The sequence below is a fragment of the Polypterus senegalus genome, chromosome 3 (genome assembly GCF_016835505.1).
Source record: "Polypterus senegalus isolate Bchr_013 chromosome 3, ASM1683550v1, whole genome shotgun sequence".
Taxonomy (NCBI): Eukaryota; Metazoa; Chordata; class Cladistia; order Polypteriformes; family Polypteridae; genus Polypterus; species Polypterus senegalus.
In genome coordinates, this window is record NC_053156.1 from 28,138,683 (window position 1) to 28,155,217 (window position 16,535).

At 41.6% G+C, this 16,535-nt stretch overlaps 2 protein-coding genes across 6 annotated transcripts in view; one reads left to right on the top strand and one right to left on the bottom strand.

Annotated features, from left to right (window-relative positions):
* The window catches only part of rapgef3 (Rap guanine nucleotide exchange factor (GEF) 3), a 115,630-nt gene extending 112,812 nt beyond the window's left edge, over positions 1-2,818 (top strand). For both annotated transcript variants that reach the window (XM_039746859.1, XM_039746860.1), the window contains exons 25-27: positions 61-115; positions 213-284; positions 1,817-2,818. In XM_039746859.1, coding sequence (XP_039602793.1) covers positions 61-115; positions 213-284; positions 1,817-1,935 — 246 coding nt within the window. In that variant the 3' untranslated portion in view covers positions 1,936-2,818. The remainder of the gene's footprint in view (positions 1-60; positions 116-212; positions 285-1,816) is intronic.
* Positions 2,819-6,793: 3,975 nt separating this feature from the next.
* Positions 6,794-16,535, bottom strand: part of LOC120524957 — a 46,343-nt gene continuing 36,601 nt past the window's right edge. For all 4 annotated transcript variants that reach the window (XM_039746866.1, XM_039746865.1, XM_039746864.1 and 1 more), the window contains exon 3: positions 6,794-8,197. In XM_039746866.1, the coding sequence (XP_039602800.1) occupies positions 7,030-8,197 (1,168 nt within the window). In that variant the 3' untranslated portion in view covers positions 6,794-7,029. The remainder of the gene's footprint in view (positions 8,198-16,535) is intronic.

Here is a 16,535-nt window from a genome sequence, read left to right on the forward strand (position 1 = left end):
TTCATTTGAGTGATATTCCATTGCAATAACAGATTTCATCTCCTTTTCTATATATGGCAGCGACTGGTTGCTAAGTCACTGAAGATTATGCAGGATGGCCGAAGCCAACCATACGGTAAGGGAAGCCATGATTGATTGAGCAGCCACGCAGAGGCAGTGGTCCCACCTTGGAGGGAATGGCACCATTCATATGTTCTTATTTCTTTTTTCAGTTCCCTATTCTCACCAGAAGACCCTGGCAGATCGAGTCTTCCCAGACACTCCATCCGTGAGAATATCCACATGTAAGTGATGACGATCAAATTGTTTCTGCTTAAATCTTTAAGGGGCAAAATTACAGCAGTGCCAAAGAGACAGAGGGAGGGTGTGGAGTAACATAGGAAAGCCTAAGTCTTCACTATCCAAATGCAATCGCATCTATTGAGTGCAACATCCTGAACTTAAAAGATAAAAAGGTGTGTCATCCATTAAATTAGACTTCTGTACCTCAGCCTTAATACTCAATAAAAAGGGGCTTCAATATTCTCCAGGAATTTTTTGCCAAGCTTGAATTTTTGTTCCCCTTTGCTATATCCGTAATGGGCCATTACACATAATGGATTACTTGATGTGTGACTGACCTTCTGCATCTCATTATAGTTGTATCTTCGGTGAAGTATGTGGCATTCTTGAGTCTGTGTAAATTACTGTAGATAAAAAAACATTCACTCGAAAACACACTTAGATACCAAACAGATATTCATAACACAATGGCTAACCAGTTAAGAATTTTTACATAGTTTTTATTCCAGTTGTCTTTCGGCCATCAAAACGTTTTTTCTGTTCTCTTTAATGGTCCTCATTTCATTCTCTCTGTCCTGGTGTATCCAGCAAGGGGGCATTAGCACCCTTGTTGGAATGAGTTCTTTTGTAATGTTGGAGTGTTACGTAACCCGAATCTAAATAGATATGATATTTAAAGGCGATACCCCTCCCTTAGTGATATGGTGAGGGGAGAAATAACTTGGCTTAAGCCAATGGCAAGAACCCAGTTCAGGAGTGGGGACCCGATGTGTAGAGTCTGCCATTTTCGCCGTTGCATTGGAACGATTTTCAGGATCGGATGACGGTATCTCCCATCCGTCTGTCGGCTTCAAAGGTGTGCCGGGCAGTGTTCCAAGGCTTTACACTCTTTCTTCATGTGCAGGCCCTCACTTAGGTGAATCATACAATTCCAAACAAGGCAAAGAGAGGATAGAATTTAATGCTGACGAAAAATAGTGCACGTTGTACCAGCTGTCTTTATCTGTCTTGTCTTATGCTTTGCCTAGCAGTTCTAAATGACGAGCCCCTGTGCTAATTCTCTGTCCACTGTGCGTGTGAGTAGATAGAAAAGTAGATTTATAAAATATATTTTTACAGAGGACAGTGACGTATTAAATGTATGTTACACCTGGTTGTGGAGAGTCAGAGCCAGGTCAGCAGTGATTGTGAGGACAAGACAAAACCTTTTGTTCTGCTGGAATCCAGGCACTTCCAGGCAGATAGAGAAAGGTGGAGATGACATTGAGAATATTGACATGATCAGTTGTGTTAAGGTTCGCTCCATTTTCTGATAAATCCCATCTTCTAACTTTAGCTTGACTCCCCCTCGTATTAATCATTTAAAATGAGGTGGCTGTAGAAACAGCTTGTACATGGACACTGGAAAGAGGCACAGATTTAAGGATTCCCATTGGTCCACTACTGGATATCAGCTCAGAGCTACTGATGTTTCATTTCTTGTTGAGCTTTTAGGATTTCAGCACCTCAGTTGTCCCTGCTTCATCTTCCACAGGTTCAGAGCAGTCACTGACTGTCCGCTGCCCCATCAGCGTCCGCATGTACATCCAGAACAAGAGGATTATAGACAACCAGCGCACCCTGACAGAGCTGTCACGAATGCTAGAGCCATGAGACTGCCAACGAACAAAAGAGCCATGCCAGCCGACCCATCACAAGCTAGAAGAACCCATCTGTTAAATGGAACTCTATAAAAAAAAAAAGAACTTTATTCAGGAATAAATGCACAGTCTACAATAAAAGGGACAAACTCCCTAAATGCTTCCTTATAATTTCCAGCCTGGAGAAGCAGATGTGGAGGGTGTTGAGCCAGCAATATTCTGCATGGCTACTGCCTAGTCATCCAAAGTAAAGCTTGAGCGGGTGTACACTATGTGTCTCGTCGTAATGGATACTGCTAGCCTTTCTGTTCAAAACTCTTCCTTCTGTCAAAATACATCCGAGGCCTTCAGGATCCTTAGGCTGTGTGCTTCAAAGGCAACAGTCCTATTGAAAGAGCACCTTCCCATCGTTGTGTATGTATGTGTTATTTTATTTAAAAAAATAAATAAATAAAAATAAGTGAATGAGCTAGAAGTAGGTGAAGGAGGGAAGATTCAGAGTTACATCCTGGCAAAATCACAAGTGGTTATTCGTACACAGTCGGGCATATTATAAGCCTTTGATATGCTGGTACCATTACTTATGATTATGAGGGATTTTTGAATCTTATACTGAAGTATGCAAGATCAAGAGAAATACATCACGCGTAAGTCACCTCTGACCATCCCAAACCCAAGTTATTTTATTTAGTAGGGCAGATTGCAGAGTTAACTAACCACTTCATCGATGCTTTGTTAAACTTCCCAACTTCTTCTACTGTGCTCTCTTTCGCTTGTCTCAAATTTTTATTTTTTCACCTTTATCCCTTCAACTCTTGTTTTGCTTTCCGTCTCTGCTTCCAACCTCGTAAGAGAAGGGGCCTAGAATTGTTTAAGAGTAAGATTGTAAGATGAAATTATCTAACCCGCCAACGCCAGTGCCACATTTGACCAATACTCTCAATGATTTTTGTGTCCCTAATTCTACAAGAATGTTGGACATGACCAGCGTGGACCCTCAATGGGCACAAAAGAAGTGAAGAGTGGGTTACCAGAAGGACGGACTTTACATGAAGAATTCTTTCGGAATAAAGTCCAGAAATGTTTTATTATTTATTACTGTGTTCTGAGCCAAAGTGGCCCCCGATCTAAATAGTGGTCTACAGTCATATCTTTGAATGTTAAGGTACAGCCAATTTTTAAATTAACAATAAATATTTATTTTTGAACAATTGTGATTTTACTCATTTTCATGGTTGTAAGTTACGCATTTGCCTCAAGAGTACAAGTAAGACCGAACAAGGAAAGAGCTGAAGCAGCCTTTGTCCTGCATTGTATCTCCATGGCTGCCCGTGCCTCGATCCCAGATGACCTACTGGGGAACGGAATGGGGTCCTGTGTTAATAAACCAGTCTACGAGCCCCTGCTTCTGCACGGGAGGCTATAGGAAGAAGAAGGAAAACTTTATAGGAAGTAGCAGAACTTTTCTCATAACGTTAAAAGGTTAAAAAAACTGTAACTTCAGGATTTTTCCAAAGACACTTAACTCCTCTAATTTAAACAACATGACCCTTTTTGTAAATATTTTGTAGGCAGATGAGTGATGCTCAAAAATCTGGTTAAATAATTTAAGTGAAAAGTGTCCAGAGTTTTAGAAATGCTGCATTGTTACGTGGTTGCATGTGTTTTTAATGATAAAAATGGTTATCATGAAGCACGTACACAGTTTACGCTTCACTACATTCCACCACTTCTGGGTGCGAGGTTGTGCCGAAGCAATTCACCGTAGCTTCCCACTTCTGATAAGGTTTCAAAAGTGTAAGGTGTCACGAAACACGGTCCGTCTTCGGTCAGTGTCCTCTAGTGGTTCATAGCCGGACGGTGCTCAAGGTACCACAAATGTCAGATAAAGTACAAAGTCTGTTGAAATCAAAGTCACCAATGCTTATTGCAAAATACATGATAAACCAGTATTGGAGGGTGAGATAAAGGACAAAAATCCACAACAGCAAAAAAAAAATAAAACAATCCAGCAAAACAAAATAGTCGCATCCAACAAACAGGGCAAATTCAAAAAATTACTGAAAAAAATTCATGTACAGTATAGTACTTATAGGCAGGGGCTCATAAAATGTACATAGTCCAAAGCTGGTAAAACAAATAAAAGAAAAAATAACTGTTCCAATGGCTCTGTAGCAGCCAAAACCTCTCTCTCCTGTAGTGCTGAAGCCAGCCATCCATTATCCAACCCGCTATATCCTAACTACAGTGGGATGCAAAAGTTTGGGCAACCTTGTTAATAGTCATTATTTTCCTGTATAAATCGTTGGTTGTTACGATAAAAAATGTCAGTTAAATATATCATATAGGAGACACACACAGTAATATTTGAGAAGTGAAATGAAGTTTATTGGATTTACAGAAAGTGTGCAATAATTGTTCAAACAAAATCAGGCAGGTGCATAAATTTGGGCACCACAAAAAAGAAATGAAATCAATATTTAGTAGATCCGCCTTTTGCAGAAATTACAGCCTGTTAATGCTTCCTGTAGGTTCCAATGAGAGTCTGGATTGTGGTTGAAGGTATTTTGGACCATTCCTCTTTACAAAGCATCTCTAGTTCATTCAGGTTTGATGGCTTCCGAGCATGGACAGCTCTCTTTAACTCACACCACAGATTTTCAATTATATTCAGGTCTGGGGACTGAGATGGCCATTCCAGAACGTTGTACTTGTTCCTCTGCATGAATGCCTTAGTGGATTTTGAGCAGTGTTTCGGGTCGTTGTCTTGTTGAAAGATCCAGCCCCGGCGCAGCTTCAGCTTTGTCACTGATTCCTGGACATTGGTCTCCAGAATCTGCTGATACTGAGTGGAATCCATGCGTCCCTCAACTTTGACAAGATTCCCAGTCCCTGCACTGGCCACACAGCCCCACAGCATGATGGAACCACCACCATATTTTATTGTAGGTAGCAGGTGTTTTTTTTTGGAATGCTGTGTTCTTTTTTCCTCCATGCATAACGCCCTTGTTATGCCCAAATAACTCAATTTTAGTTTCATCAGTCCACAGCACCTTATTTCAAAATGAAGCTGGCTTGTCCAAATGTGCTTGAGCAGACCTCAAGCGGCTCTGTTTGTGCTGTGGCTTCCTCTGCATCACTCTCGCATACAGCATCTCCTTGTGTAAAGTGTGCCAAATGGTTGAACGATGCACAGTGACTCCATCTGCTGCAAGATGATGTTGTAGGTCTTTGGTGCTGGTCTGTGGGTTGACTCTGACTGTTCTCACCATTCGTCGCTTCTGTCTATCCAAATCTTTCTTGGTCTGCCACTTGGAGCCTTAACTTGAACTGAGCCTGTGGTCTTCCATTTCCTTAATATGTTCCTAACTGTGGAAACAGACAGCTTAAATCTCTGGGACAGCTTTCTGTATCCTTCTCCTAAACCATGATGGTGAACAATCTTTGTCTTCAGGTCATTTGAGAGTTGTTTTGTGACCCACATGTTGCTACTCTTCAGAGAAAATTAAAGGAGGAGGGAAACGTACAATTGACCCCCTTAAATACTCTCATTTCTCATTATAGGATTCACCTGTGTATGTAGGTCATGGGTCACTGAGCTTACCAAGCCAAGTTGAGTTCCAATAATTAGTTCGAAAAGTTTTGGAATCAATAAAATGACAACGGTGCCCAAATTTATGCACCTGCCTGATTTTGTTTGAACAATTATTGCACACTTTCTGTAAATCCAATAAACTTCATTTCACTTCTCAAATATCACTGTGTGTGTCTCCTATATGATATATTTAACTGACATTTTTTATCGTAACAACCAACGATTTATACAGGAAAATAATGACTATTAACAAGGTTGCCCAAACTTTTGCATCCCACTGTAGCTCTCCCCAAAATCTAGGAGAGTCACTGGCTTAAAAAGGGTGAAGAAAAAAAAGGGGGGGGGTTTGGGGGGTATGAACCTTTGTAATACACAGAATATCGACTCCTATCCTCACCACTCACCCCTTATTAATGGCACTGAGCCCTTTTAAGTATTTCCTACCCAGTCACTTAAAGGCAATGGGCTTCTACCATTCAGACACACCTCCTTATCCTTACTTTATTCATACATATACACCATCTTACATTCATCTCACACATCGCCGGGGATTACATTTAAATTTTTAAACAACAAAAAGACATACAATACTTGAACAAAGTAAAACTATTACCATACCCGTACTGCGATTGCTTTCCCCCTTTCCCGTTTCGTTCTTCTGGACTGTTGTGAAATCAGCTGCTTGCTGGCTTTTAGCAGCCATGCATGCACATAGAACAGGCATCAGGACAGCATTCTCAAGTGACACAATACAGAAAAATGGCTGAAATCATGTAGAGTATCTAATTTTTAGAGTTTTTCCCCCCACGTCGTCAAGGTGCCACTCTTCCAATTACACAATTTCCTTTGGCCATCAACACCTCAGAAGGCAGCAGCTTTCCCAGAATCAGGGGAGCCATAGTCTGTCTGCCGTGGACCTTCAACGTTTAGGAACAGGAGTTGCTCCATGCTCATCTGGATGTGCCACAGAACACCCTTCAGCACATGTGTGGCTCCATGCCATGCCATGCCATGGCCAGCCACAACGGGTCCCCTAAAACCAGTACTGTAGCCCTCCTCACAACCAATAAAACGTTTCATTTATATGTGTTGTTTTTTGTTCATTTTATGTAAAATAGACCCCACAGGACAAACATGCAGACATACACACGTATACAGAGAAGGTAACAATAGTATTTATTATAAATACAGTAAAAAGCATTAAAAAAAATATTTAAAATGCAGAACCAAATAGGAATATTGTTTAGGTAGTTGGTTTCCATTATTCCTCCCTCCGCACCTCCCCGCCCCTCACAACTTGAATAAATTAATTAAAAACTATCAATCCCAAGATTTTCAAAATTCCAACTCTTGAACAGGCCAATTCTCCAGAAATACAGCCCATCTTCACAAGAGTTTAAATAAATCAAAGTGACGGCATTCCCCTTTATTATAAATGAACACTTTGCCCATCACACTTTCGGAGCATGATACAAGATGACAACAGTTTCATCTTCATGCTCTTTGCACCCTTCAGTTGATCACGATTAATGGGCGGTCTTCCCGCTTCTGCCACAAGCTCCTTTTACTCCCACTCTCGACTGTGCCCAGTTTCTCCACAGCTTCCCTAGGAGAGATTTCTAGTTCTACTGGCCTTGTGTGTATTCCAGAGGGATTGCCATCCTGACCAGTGGCAGGTATTTCACCTTGACGCTGATGTCGGCTCTCAAAGATATCCACTCCAGAGTCCCGGCTGCCTACATGTTCCTGCTGCTGCAGAAACTCCACCTTGGGGGCATTGCTCCAGGATATGAACCAGGCCCGGGGCTGGAAAAAGCAGCTAGCTTTGGCACGTTCCAGCAATGACTGCTCTGATAAAGTCTGTCCACCTTCCTCCACTCTTCCAGCACAAGGTCTAGGTCTGCTTAAGGTGCTTGGCACAGAGCTGGATTCTGGAAAACCAAAAGCAGGCACTAAATATGGCTTGGCAAAGTTTCTTTGGCCATGTTCTTCTAGCCCACCAAGGCTAGACTTCTGGTTATTGTATGGAGAATCTGGAGCCTCATAGGAAATGAGTTGGACTCTTGAACCTCCAGCAGCGTAGTAACTGAGGTCACGAGGTAGACTTGAAGTTCTCTGGTTCTGGCACTGGGAGACCCCAACTACTGGCGACTCTACTGGCACAGGCAATTCTTCAGGACTTGCATCACTCTTCATAGAAGAGCTTAATCGTTTGAGGTGGGCCAGAGTAGAAGCCTTCAACTGCTGTTGTCCTGCCAAAATACTCTCTGGGGTTAACGTTGAGCCTACTATTCTCCGAATGCCACTCATGAGGCTCTGTTCGTTCTCCTGCTTCCAGAAGAAAACTGAACTGGACTGCTCACAGTCTCCATCTACCAAAAGTTCCTGACTGGGGCCCAGCTCTTCCTGCTTGGCATGAATGCTCTCAAAGTGCTGATTCCTGCTGGTCAGCGTTGAGGACGTGCAAGTAGCTTCATTGCTTCCATCGAAGCTCTCTCTTTGGGCACGCCGTCCTGCTGCCCCAATGGGTGAAGTCTGAGAATCTCGATTCTGGACCCCAGACTGCACACCTAACATGGACAGAACAGCTCTTAGATTGCTGGTGGAGGTGGTCTGGTCTTTGAGGAACACCTTCATGCTTGATGGTGCCTCTTTGTGTCTCTTCTTCAAGCATTTTTGTCTAAAATATGGAATCAAAGCAGACAGAAATTAATAAGAAACTGGGATAATAAGTTAGAGCCTTGCTTTTGTGCATCAAAGTCAACCCACCACCAAACCTACTTTAGAAATTGAGAAGCGTCAATGCAGACCTGCAGTGGTAGACCCCTCTGTAGATTCTCCAGCCTCTGGACCCTACTGTATGTTGACGTTGTATGGCTTGTGGTTGAAGCTGTGAAGTGAAAATTCTTGGCACAGGGCTATCTTGAGAATTTTACCTTCAGTTTGGGCAAAGGACTAAAACTTTGGTTTACTGAATAATTTGTATGTGTGCATGAAAAGGCAGAAAGGGATGCAAAGTATAAATAAAGAGTAGCTGAACTTTGATAATAAAGGCTTTCATAAGTAATGTCACTTGTCACAAACTTATACATATCTATTGTATAAAAAAAAAAAAAAAATCTTGGGACGAGACTTTTTACCGGCGACGAGACGTAATCTTTTGAAGAGAGACAGAGACTTTCACATCCCGCGAGACAGGCATGTCGCATCATACTTAAACATACGGAGCAGTTTAGAGATAATGGAAGTAGGAAATTCAAAAGTCTCAAAAAAATTATAGTAAAGATCACATTAGCACAAACAAACGGAAATTACTCTGTCAAGTCAAGTTGGGGAACATGCACTGGTACAGTACGTTGCCGCACCCACTACACGATGTAACAACTCGGGATCCCAGTTTGCAACCCCCCAGGCAGACGCACGGTCCAGTCCCACCCTTCGGAAATGACCCTCTATCTGCCGCAGCTAGGTGTTACGTAGGCGACCCCTTGGCCTAATCCAGCCACTCGGTCCCCAACAATGAGGATCTTACAAGCCGGATCACCCTCGGGGAAACGTGCCACATGGCCGTAGGCCTAGTGCTGTAACGGACGATCCCTCACAATGCAGGTAATGTGCCCCATTCGGGACTCCATGAGTAACCGCTCATTCGACACAAAGTCAAACCAACGGTACCCAAGGATTTTCTGGAGAGACACAGTCCCAAAGGAGTCCAGTCTTCGTCTCAGGTCATTAGATAGCACCCATGTCTCACAGCCACATAAGACCGGAAGCACCAGGGGCCTCATGCATAACACGGTGCGTAGAATTCGCACTATAACATGACGTAAGCACAAAAGCCGAATTTGCTTACGCACTGAAAAATCCATATGCAGGAATCTGTGCGTACTCCAACTTCCATGTTCTTCCAATCCATAAATCCCGGTCAGCATAAAAAGTAACGCATGTTGACGTGCCTTCTGTCCTGCCCCCAACTCCTCCCACAATTATACCTCTATGAATATGCAAATCAATATAAAATATCCCTTAAGCTCAGCCTTCTGTGAAAAGACAGTGAAAAAAACACGGGGGAAAATAAGAATTTCAGCGAATACCAAGTGGAGGCAAAGGAAAAACATACTATTTGTTGGTTTAAACCAGTGCTTCTCAAATAGTGGGGCGCTCCGTCAAGGGGGCCACGTTTGACCTTGGGGAACATTTTTCTTTTAAATTTTTTTTGAATTTAGAATGCACTTTAAATCTTTTCAGTTACATTTAATAAGGCTATTCTTTGTTGTAAATTGGTCCATATTTCTTTCTTTTTTTATTCTCTTATACGTTAATAAGGATACAGTGTTATGCCGAGGTGTACTTATAATAATTTTATAGACAAATGATACTATTTATAGTCGCGGGGGGCGAGATGTTTTCTTCTTCCTAGGGGGGGCATGACAGAAAATAATTGAGAAGCACTGGTTTAAACAGTGATATAATCAACAAAAGGAAGTTGATCGACTGACATATCGTGTCGGAGAAACTCGAAAGCTCAAGTTCACAAATTCGCACAGTGCCAAAATAAAAAAAGAAGAAGTCGCAGTGAAAAGGCGAGTTGTAGCCCACCGTCTGAGCTTATTAGGGTACAGACAAAAAAAATAGGAACACAGTGGGGGAAAAAAGCACGAAATGTCAACTTTAGCCTCGAAATTTCCACTTTAATCACATAGTTTGTCATTAAAGTAGAACATAAATGTCATCTTAAAATCATTTAATTTACTAGTTTCTCAAATCCCATCGTAACTAAAGTAACACGTTAAATGCTTTGTTTTGTATTTGATCTTCACTGTGCTCTGTGTGTGTGAATCACTACGTGCTTCCGGTCTTTCTCTTCCTCTGACAGGACACAGAATCCATTACATTCGTGATATTACAGCTCTCTGAACAACTAAAATACTGAGATGTATATGTGGTATCCTTTTCATGATGATTGGAATGAAAGCATGTTATTAAACATTGGAACACGATGGCGCAGTGATTGTTCGTGTCTCACACAAGATGCTATTTCGCCATGAGCGACACTTCGATAAAATAATTTATTGTAGCAGTACTGTCTCTTTCAAACGTACTAACCTCAAATTCCTGTCGTTACTTTTCTTTCCTCAAATACCCAATCGCCACACAATCAGCTCTGCAATGGACGTTAAGCAATCAGTAAGCTAGCAGTAAGCAGTAAGCTAGTGCTGCGGCACCGTGTCCTCGCATGTTTAATTATTAACAATAGATTATTTAAATGAAGTTAAAGTTTTATCTATATAATATAATCAACATATTTTGCTGCATTTCATCTTAAAAATGATGTCATCATATGTAAATACGCGCTTTATAAAGTGGCTCAGGTTGTGCGATATTATAACTGTCGTGCAAGTTTACAGTGAGGTGATTGTACTTATAAGTACAGACAGTTCTACAAGGAGCACTTGATTGAGTGCATTTAAAGTTCTTGGGATTAAACTGTTTCTGAACCGCGAGGTCCGTACAGGAAAGTCTCTGAAGTGTTTTGCTGTGGCTGAGGTAGCGTGGGCTTGATGCTGTATCCTGATAATTCTCTTTCCAATCAGCTGCTGCTGTGATTCACACTCAGATACAGTGATATAAATACTCTTGAGTGGTGCAGTGAGAGTAATATGGAAAAAGATGATCCGCTGTGGCAACACTTAAAGGGAGCAGCTGAAAGAAGAAAAAGAAGAAGAAGATGGTGCAGTGAGAGTAACAACGCTAAAGCAGTTATGGTATTTGGAATACTATGGCTATTCCCTGGACCATTATATTGTTACAAGTTAATTTCAATCAGATGCATTACACTAATAAAACAATATGTGGTTAGTTTCAGTGTATTTATAAAGCCGTGTCAGGAAAATAAAGCGTAACCACACAGGAACAGTAGCACTTTGACGCTGGGTGCCGCCAGTCTGCAAAACCGAGCTGAGAACTTGCGTACAACAAGATATGAGGTACCGTGGAAAAAAGTGCGTGGCTTTACGCCAAGTGTGAGTTTTATACATCACGATTTGAACGTGGAAATGTTCTTACGCAACATTTCTGTGCGTATGCACCGTTTATACATGAGGTCCCAGGACTCTAAAGACTTGGACCTTCGTCCTTTTGCACAGCTATCGGGAGCACCACACACCCCTTTCCAGCGACCTCACAACCCCGCCATGCTCTCCCAATCTGTCTACTACTTCATAGGAAGAGTCACCAGAGACATGAATGTCACTGCCAAGGTAAGTAAACCTCACAACAAGGTCAACACTCTCTCTGCAAACAGACACACTGCTGTGCCATTAAAGGCCTGGCTCTTGGTTTTTATCAGGACCCTCACAAGCCCAGACCCTCAGACTCCTCGCTCAGTCTCTCACGCGCCCCAATCAGAGCCTCCATTGACTCTGAAGATCACAGCAGAGTCAAGATCCTTGAATATTTCTTCACTAATAGATGCCCCACAACCTGCTGGACCCCATGACCTTGCCCAACACCCAGTCCATACAAGCATTGAACATAGTAGGAGCAGAACACACCCCTGACGAACCCCAGAATCAACTGGGAAAAACGCAGAGGTCCTGCCTCCACTCTACACAGCACTCACAGTACCAGGGTGCAGGCCAGCCATGATATCCAGCAACTCGAGGGGATCCTACGAATCCTCAGGATGTCCCACAGGGCAGCTCGATCAACGGAGTCAAACGCTTTGAGAAAATTAACAGAGGCTGCAAAGAAACTCTGCCGATATTCACGTTTGCACTCCATGATAACCCTCAGTGCCAGGATGAGGTAGATGGTAGACTTCTTAGGCGTAAAACCAGACTGTTCCAGTCGCTGGTAGGTGACCAAGTGATCACGGATCCTATTGAGGACGACCCTAGCAAGGACCTTACCTGGCACAGAGAGCAGTGTTATCCCCCTGTAGGTGCCACAATCCAGGTGATCACCCTTCCCTTTCCAGAGAGGGATAACAAGTCCCATTTTCCAGTCAGTTTGGATGATGCCAGTCTCTCAAATGGAAGCAAAGATTGCTTGCAATGCCAGGAGGACAGCCTTACCACCAGCTAGGAGAAGTTCTCTAGGACTTGGTGAAATAATGGAAAAGTGAAAAGAGATCGCATATTGTTTGTGGACAATAGGACAGGTGCTGTACAGGCTTTTAAATGTTCGAAAAAGCCAATCACGTGGAACAAAAGCAGCAGCAAGAGATTAGCAAGCCAGTAGTTGATCGAGCAAAGAGGAGATTTAAAAAAAAAACACAACACACAACAGCTGTTACTTGTTTCCCATTGTATCACCGTTTAAGAGGGGATTCAGAGGAGCAACCACGTCACCTTGATGTGAATTCAGCCACAGTCTTCACAATGGCGCATGGGGGAGGAATTGGTATGCGAGCAAAGTTCAGATCACATGGCTTGGCAATGTGCGACGCTGGCCGAGGGAACGGAAGGGGTAGGTGAGCAAAGTGCAGATCATGTGGCACAACGGCGGCAGCAAGCCAAAAGCTGATCGAGCAAAGAGGAGGTAAAAAACAAAAATAAAAACAACTGTTGTTACTTGTTTCCCATTGTATCACCATTTAAAGAGGGGTTTTGGAGAAGCCGCTCCGTCTCCTTGGGATGCGTTCAGCCCCCTTCCTCATAACGCAAGCACAGAGACACAAGCTGGCTAGTGCGTAGCGCAGGCCCGGGAGGTTGGTGAGCAAGGGGCATTCTCTAAAGAGAATTCTACTGAACCTCTTCCTCCTCACCAGCAGATTTTCTGCTTTTTTTTTTTTAGGTGTCGGCTTTTGTACGAGTAGTTTAAGTTTCGTTTGCCATCTTGAGACGATAGGAAGGCGATTAGTTTATAAATCGAGGCAGAATGTTCAATTTCAACAAGTCTTTAAAAGCCACAATCAAGAGCAGACCATTTATGCCTTTAGGAACTGAAAACCTCGGGCCAGAGTCAGTTTGGCTGCAGTAGTGCCAAAACAAAAGATCCTAGTGAAAATGTGGAATAATTTAAGATTTAACCCCTGGAATAAACAGCCTGTTATTTGACCCAGCAGTGCAAAGCTCCAATAATTTAAATCACTGCACTACAACAAAATGGTCACTTGTTTTAATAAAACTAAAAAAAAAAAAAAAACATTCAGGAGTGGTCCCGCCCCTCGACTTTCTTGTATACTCAGATATGGGGACGGACACTTGAGGAGAAAACCAAGACAATGATAATATTTTTATATTATGTACATTAAAAAACCACCAAAAACAAATCAAATTAATAATATATTAAACATAAAAAACTCCTCCCCCAAAAAAAAAAATTGACTCTGCAGCTGCATGAATGAATAAAAAAAACCACTTGTGGTTAGTGGAAACCACTCAAAAGTTGATAGAAATCTACATTTTGTACCAATACTTCTTTGCAAAATTTGGTTGACCTAACAGAAAGCGAACTGAAGTAATCGTGTTTACACACACACACACACACACACACACACACACGCATATAATATCAAAAAATGGTATTTTCAGACTCAGGGAGGTGTAAAATGTCGACATTCATCAAAAGCGACATCTTTGAACGATTACAATACTTTCCCTATACTTCGTATACAAGAAAGTAAAAATTGTAATTTACAAATTTAGGTGTGCTGAACCCATTTTTGAAATGGGATCGGCATTAGGTATTCGTGCTCATTAAATTGTTATTTACGGGGCTGTCTTACAAGCATCATAGGCCCAGAGATTAAACTAGTGCACGGGGTTGGCTGTCTTGACAGCAAAACAAAAACAAGCATAGGCATCAGAAACATTGTAGGCTCCGTCCACTGCCCATACGTTAAGACGGCCCAGGTTATTTGAAGTCTTCGTTTTAATCTGAAAACTGGAAATCTTTCCTTGTTCTTGAGGTTAGTTGTGATGTGTAACACATACTTGATTTTGGATGGTTTCCATTTTCTATACTTACTCAGCATTTTTGTTTGGTTTTCCTTCAGAATAGCTAGGAATGTGTATTTTTGAAGATCAGAAAAGTTGTGGTTTAAATGTTTTTTTTTCCTTATAAAAATATGCAGAGATGAGTTTAACCATCTGGTGTCTTCATCAGGAAAGCAAGTGGGTTATAAAAAAAAAAAAAAAAAAGAGCTTGGTAGGCATTTGAAAATTTGTGCCTCAACATTTTGGGAATAGAAAAGGTGGAAAACTATGAGGAACGAGTTGATGACTTTCTCTTCCCATCTAGCACATTGCTTTAAAAATCCTTTTCCTAAAATCTTACTTGGATTCTCCTCACCAAAATACCATAAAATGACACTCCACATGCCTGTATTACTAATCCCCATTTTTTCCAAGCTTTCTGAAAAGGAGTAACTTTGACCCCTCCAATCCCATTAGGGGATGAACCCCTGGAGTAAGTTCATGTGGCACGCTCAGATGATCTTTGAAATTTGTCACTTTAACCTTCTGGGAGTGACTCTTAGAGCTTCAACTACCGGTAAAAAAAGCACACATCAAAAATATTATAGTCAAGATCAGCAACCTCAAATGGCATTGCTCAAGACTAATAGATTACCAATCAATATTTTTTTTAAGTAGTTTCATGAAAAGGAGTAACTTTGGCCCCTCATATCCCATTAGGGGGTGAATGCCTGGGGAACAGTTGATATAGAATGAACAACTTCAAGGCCTTCTGATCCTGAAGACAATTTTTGGTTTACATGCAGGAAAATTAAGAAATTAAAGATAAAACTGAGCAGCAAATGGCAAGTATAGGAGTTTTTCCGAGTAATCAGCAACGGGTTCAGAAGAAGAAGGAGGCTGTGTTTTACTAACATGCTGGAATTCTATGAGAAAGCAGAAAAAGGATACAATCAAAGTGGAGCTTATGATATTACTTTTACATTCAGAATGCACTTGATAAGGTGCCACATGAAAAGGTTCGGCATCAGATTAAAAGAACGGAGTTCCGGGTGATGTTTTTAGATGGGTGCAGAATTGGCTCAGACACAGGAAGGAGAGCATGATGGTGCGAGGAACCTCATCAGAATTGGTTGATGTTCAGAGTGGTGTCCAGCTGGGGTCAGTGCTAGGGGTACCCTTTTAAAATGTATTTTATATCTATCTATATCTATATACAGTATATCTATATCTATATAATCTCTATCTATATCTCTATATCAAAGCGGTCAGGTGTCCTTCCGTCCCGTGAGTGCTACGCAGGCGCGGAGTTTCACACGCCCCGTCCATTTTGCAATGCACAATGGGATTTGTAGTTTCATTTTTCCAGGTAAAAGATGATTTTCTAATCCAGACTGTGCGAGATCTTCTTCTTCTTCTTCCTTACTATATAAAAGCGGTTGAATTTGTCCTTCTGTCCCATGAGTGGAAAGCGTAGCGGTATTCCGCTTATCAGACTTACTACTTGCAGCTTGCGGTACGAAGCGACATGATGTGAGCAGAGTTCTGGTGCTCCTATCGTTCCCTTGCTTTTGTGCACGATGTGCTGGAAAAATAGACAAAATTATGTCTCTGGAAATAATTAATGTTGATGGAGTACAAATGCCACACTGCGTAGTAAATATCAGGGGGGTTCAAAAGGGCGACCTCAATATAGAAAAAAAGTTTAAATTTCATCACAAAAACAACAGAAACTACGAGTATTAAAGTAATACCACTCAAATGCAATATAACCAAATTAATGAGTTTGTATAAAATATCAAATTGATACACACAGTGGTGTGAAAAAACTATTTGCCCCCTTCCTGATTTCTTATTCTTTTGCATGTTTGTCACACAAAGTGTTTCTGATTATCAAACACATTTAACCATTAGTCAAATATAACACAAGTAAACACAAAATGCAGTTTTTAAAATTATGGTTTTTATTATTTAGGGAGAAAATAAAAATCCAAACCTACATGGCCCTGTGTGAAAAAGTAATTGCCCCCTGAACCTAATAACTGGTTGGGCCACCCTTAGCAGCAATAACTGCAATCAAGCGCTTATAACTTGCAA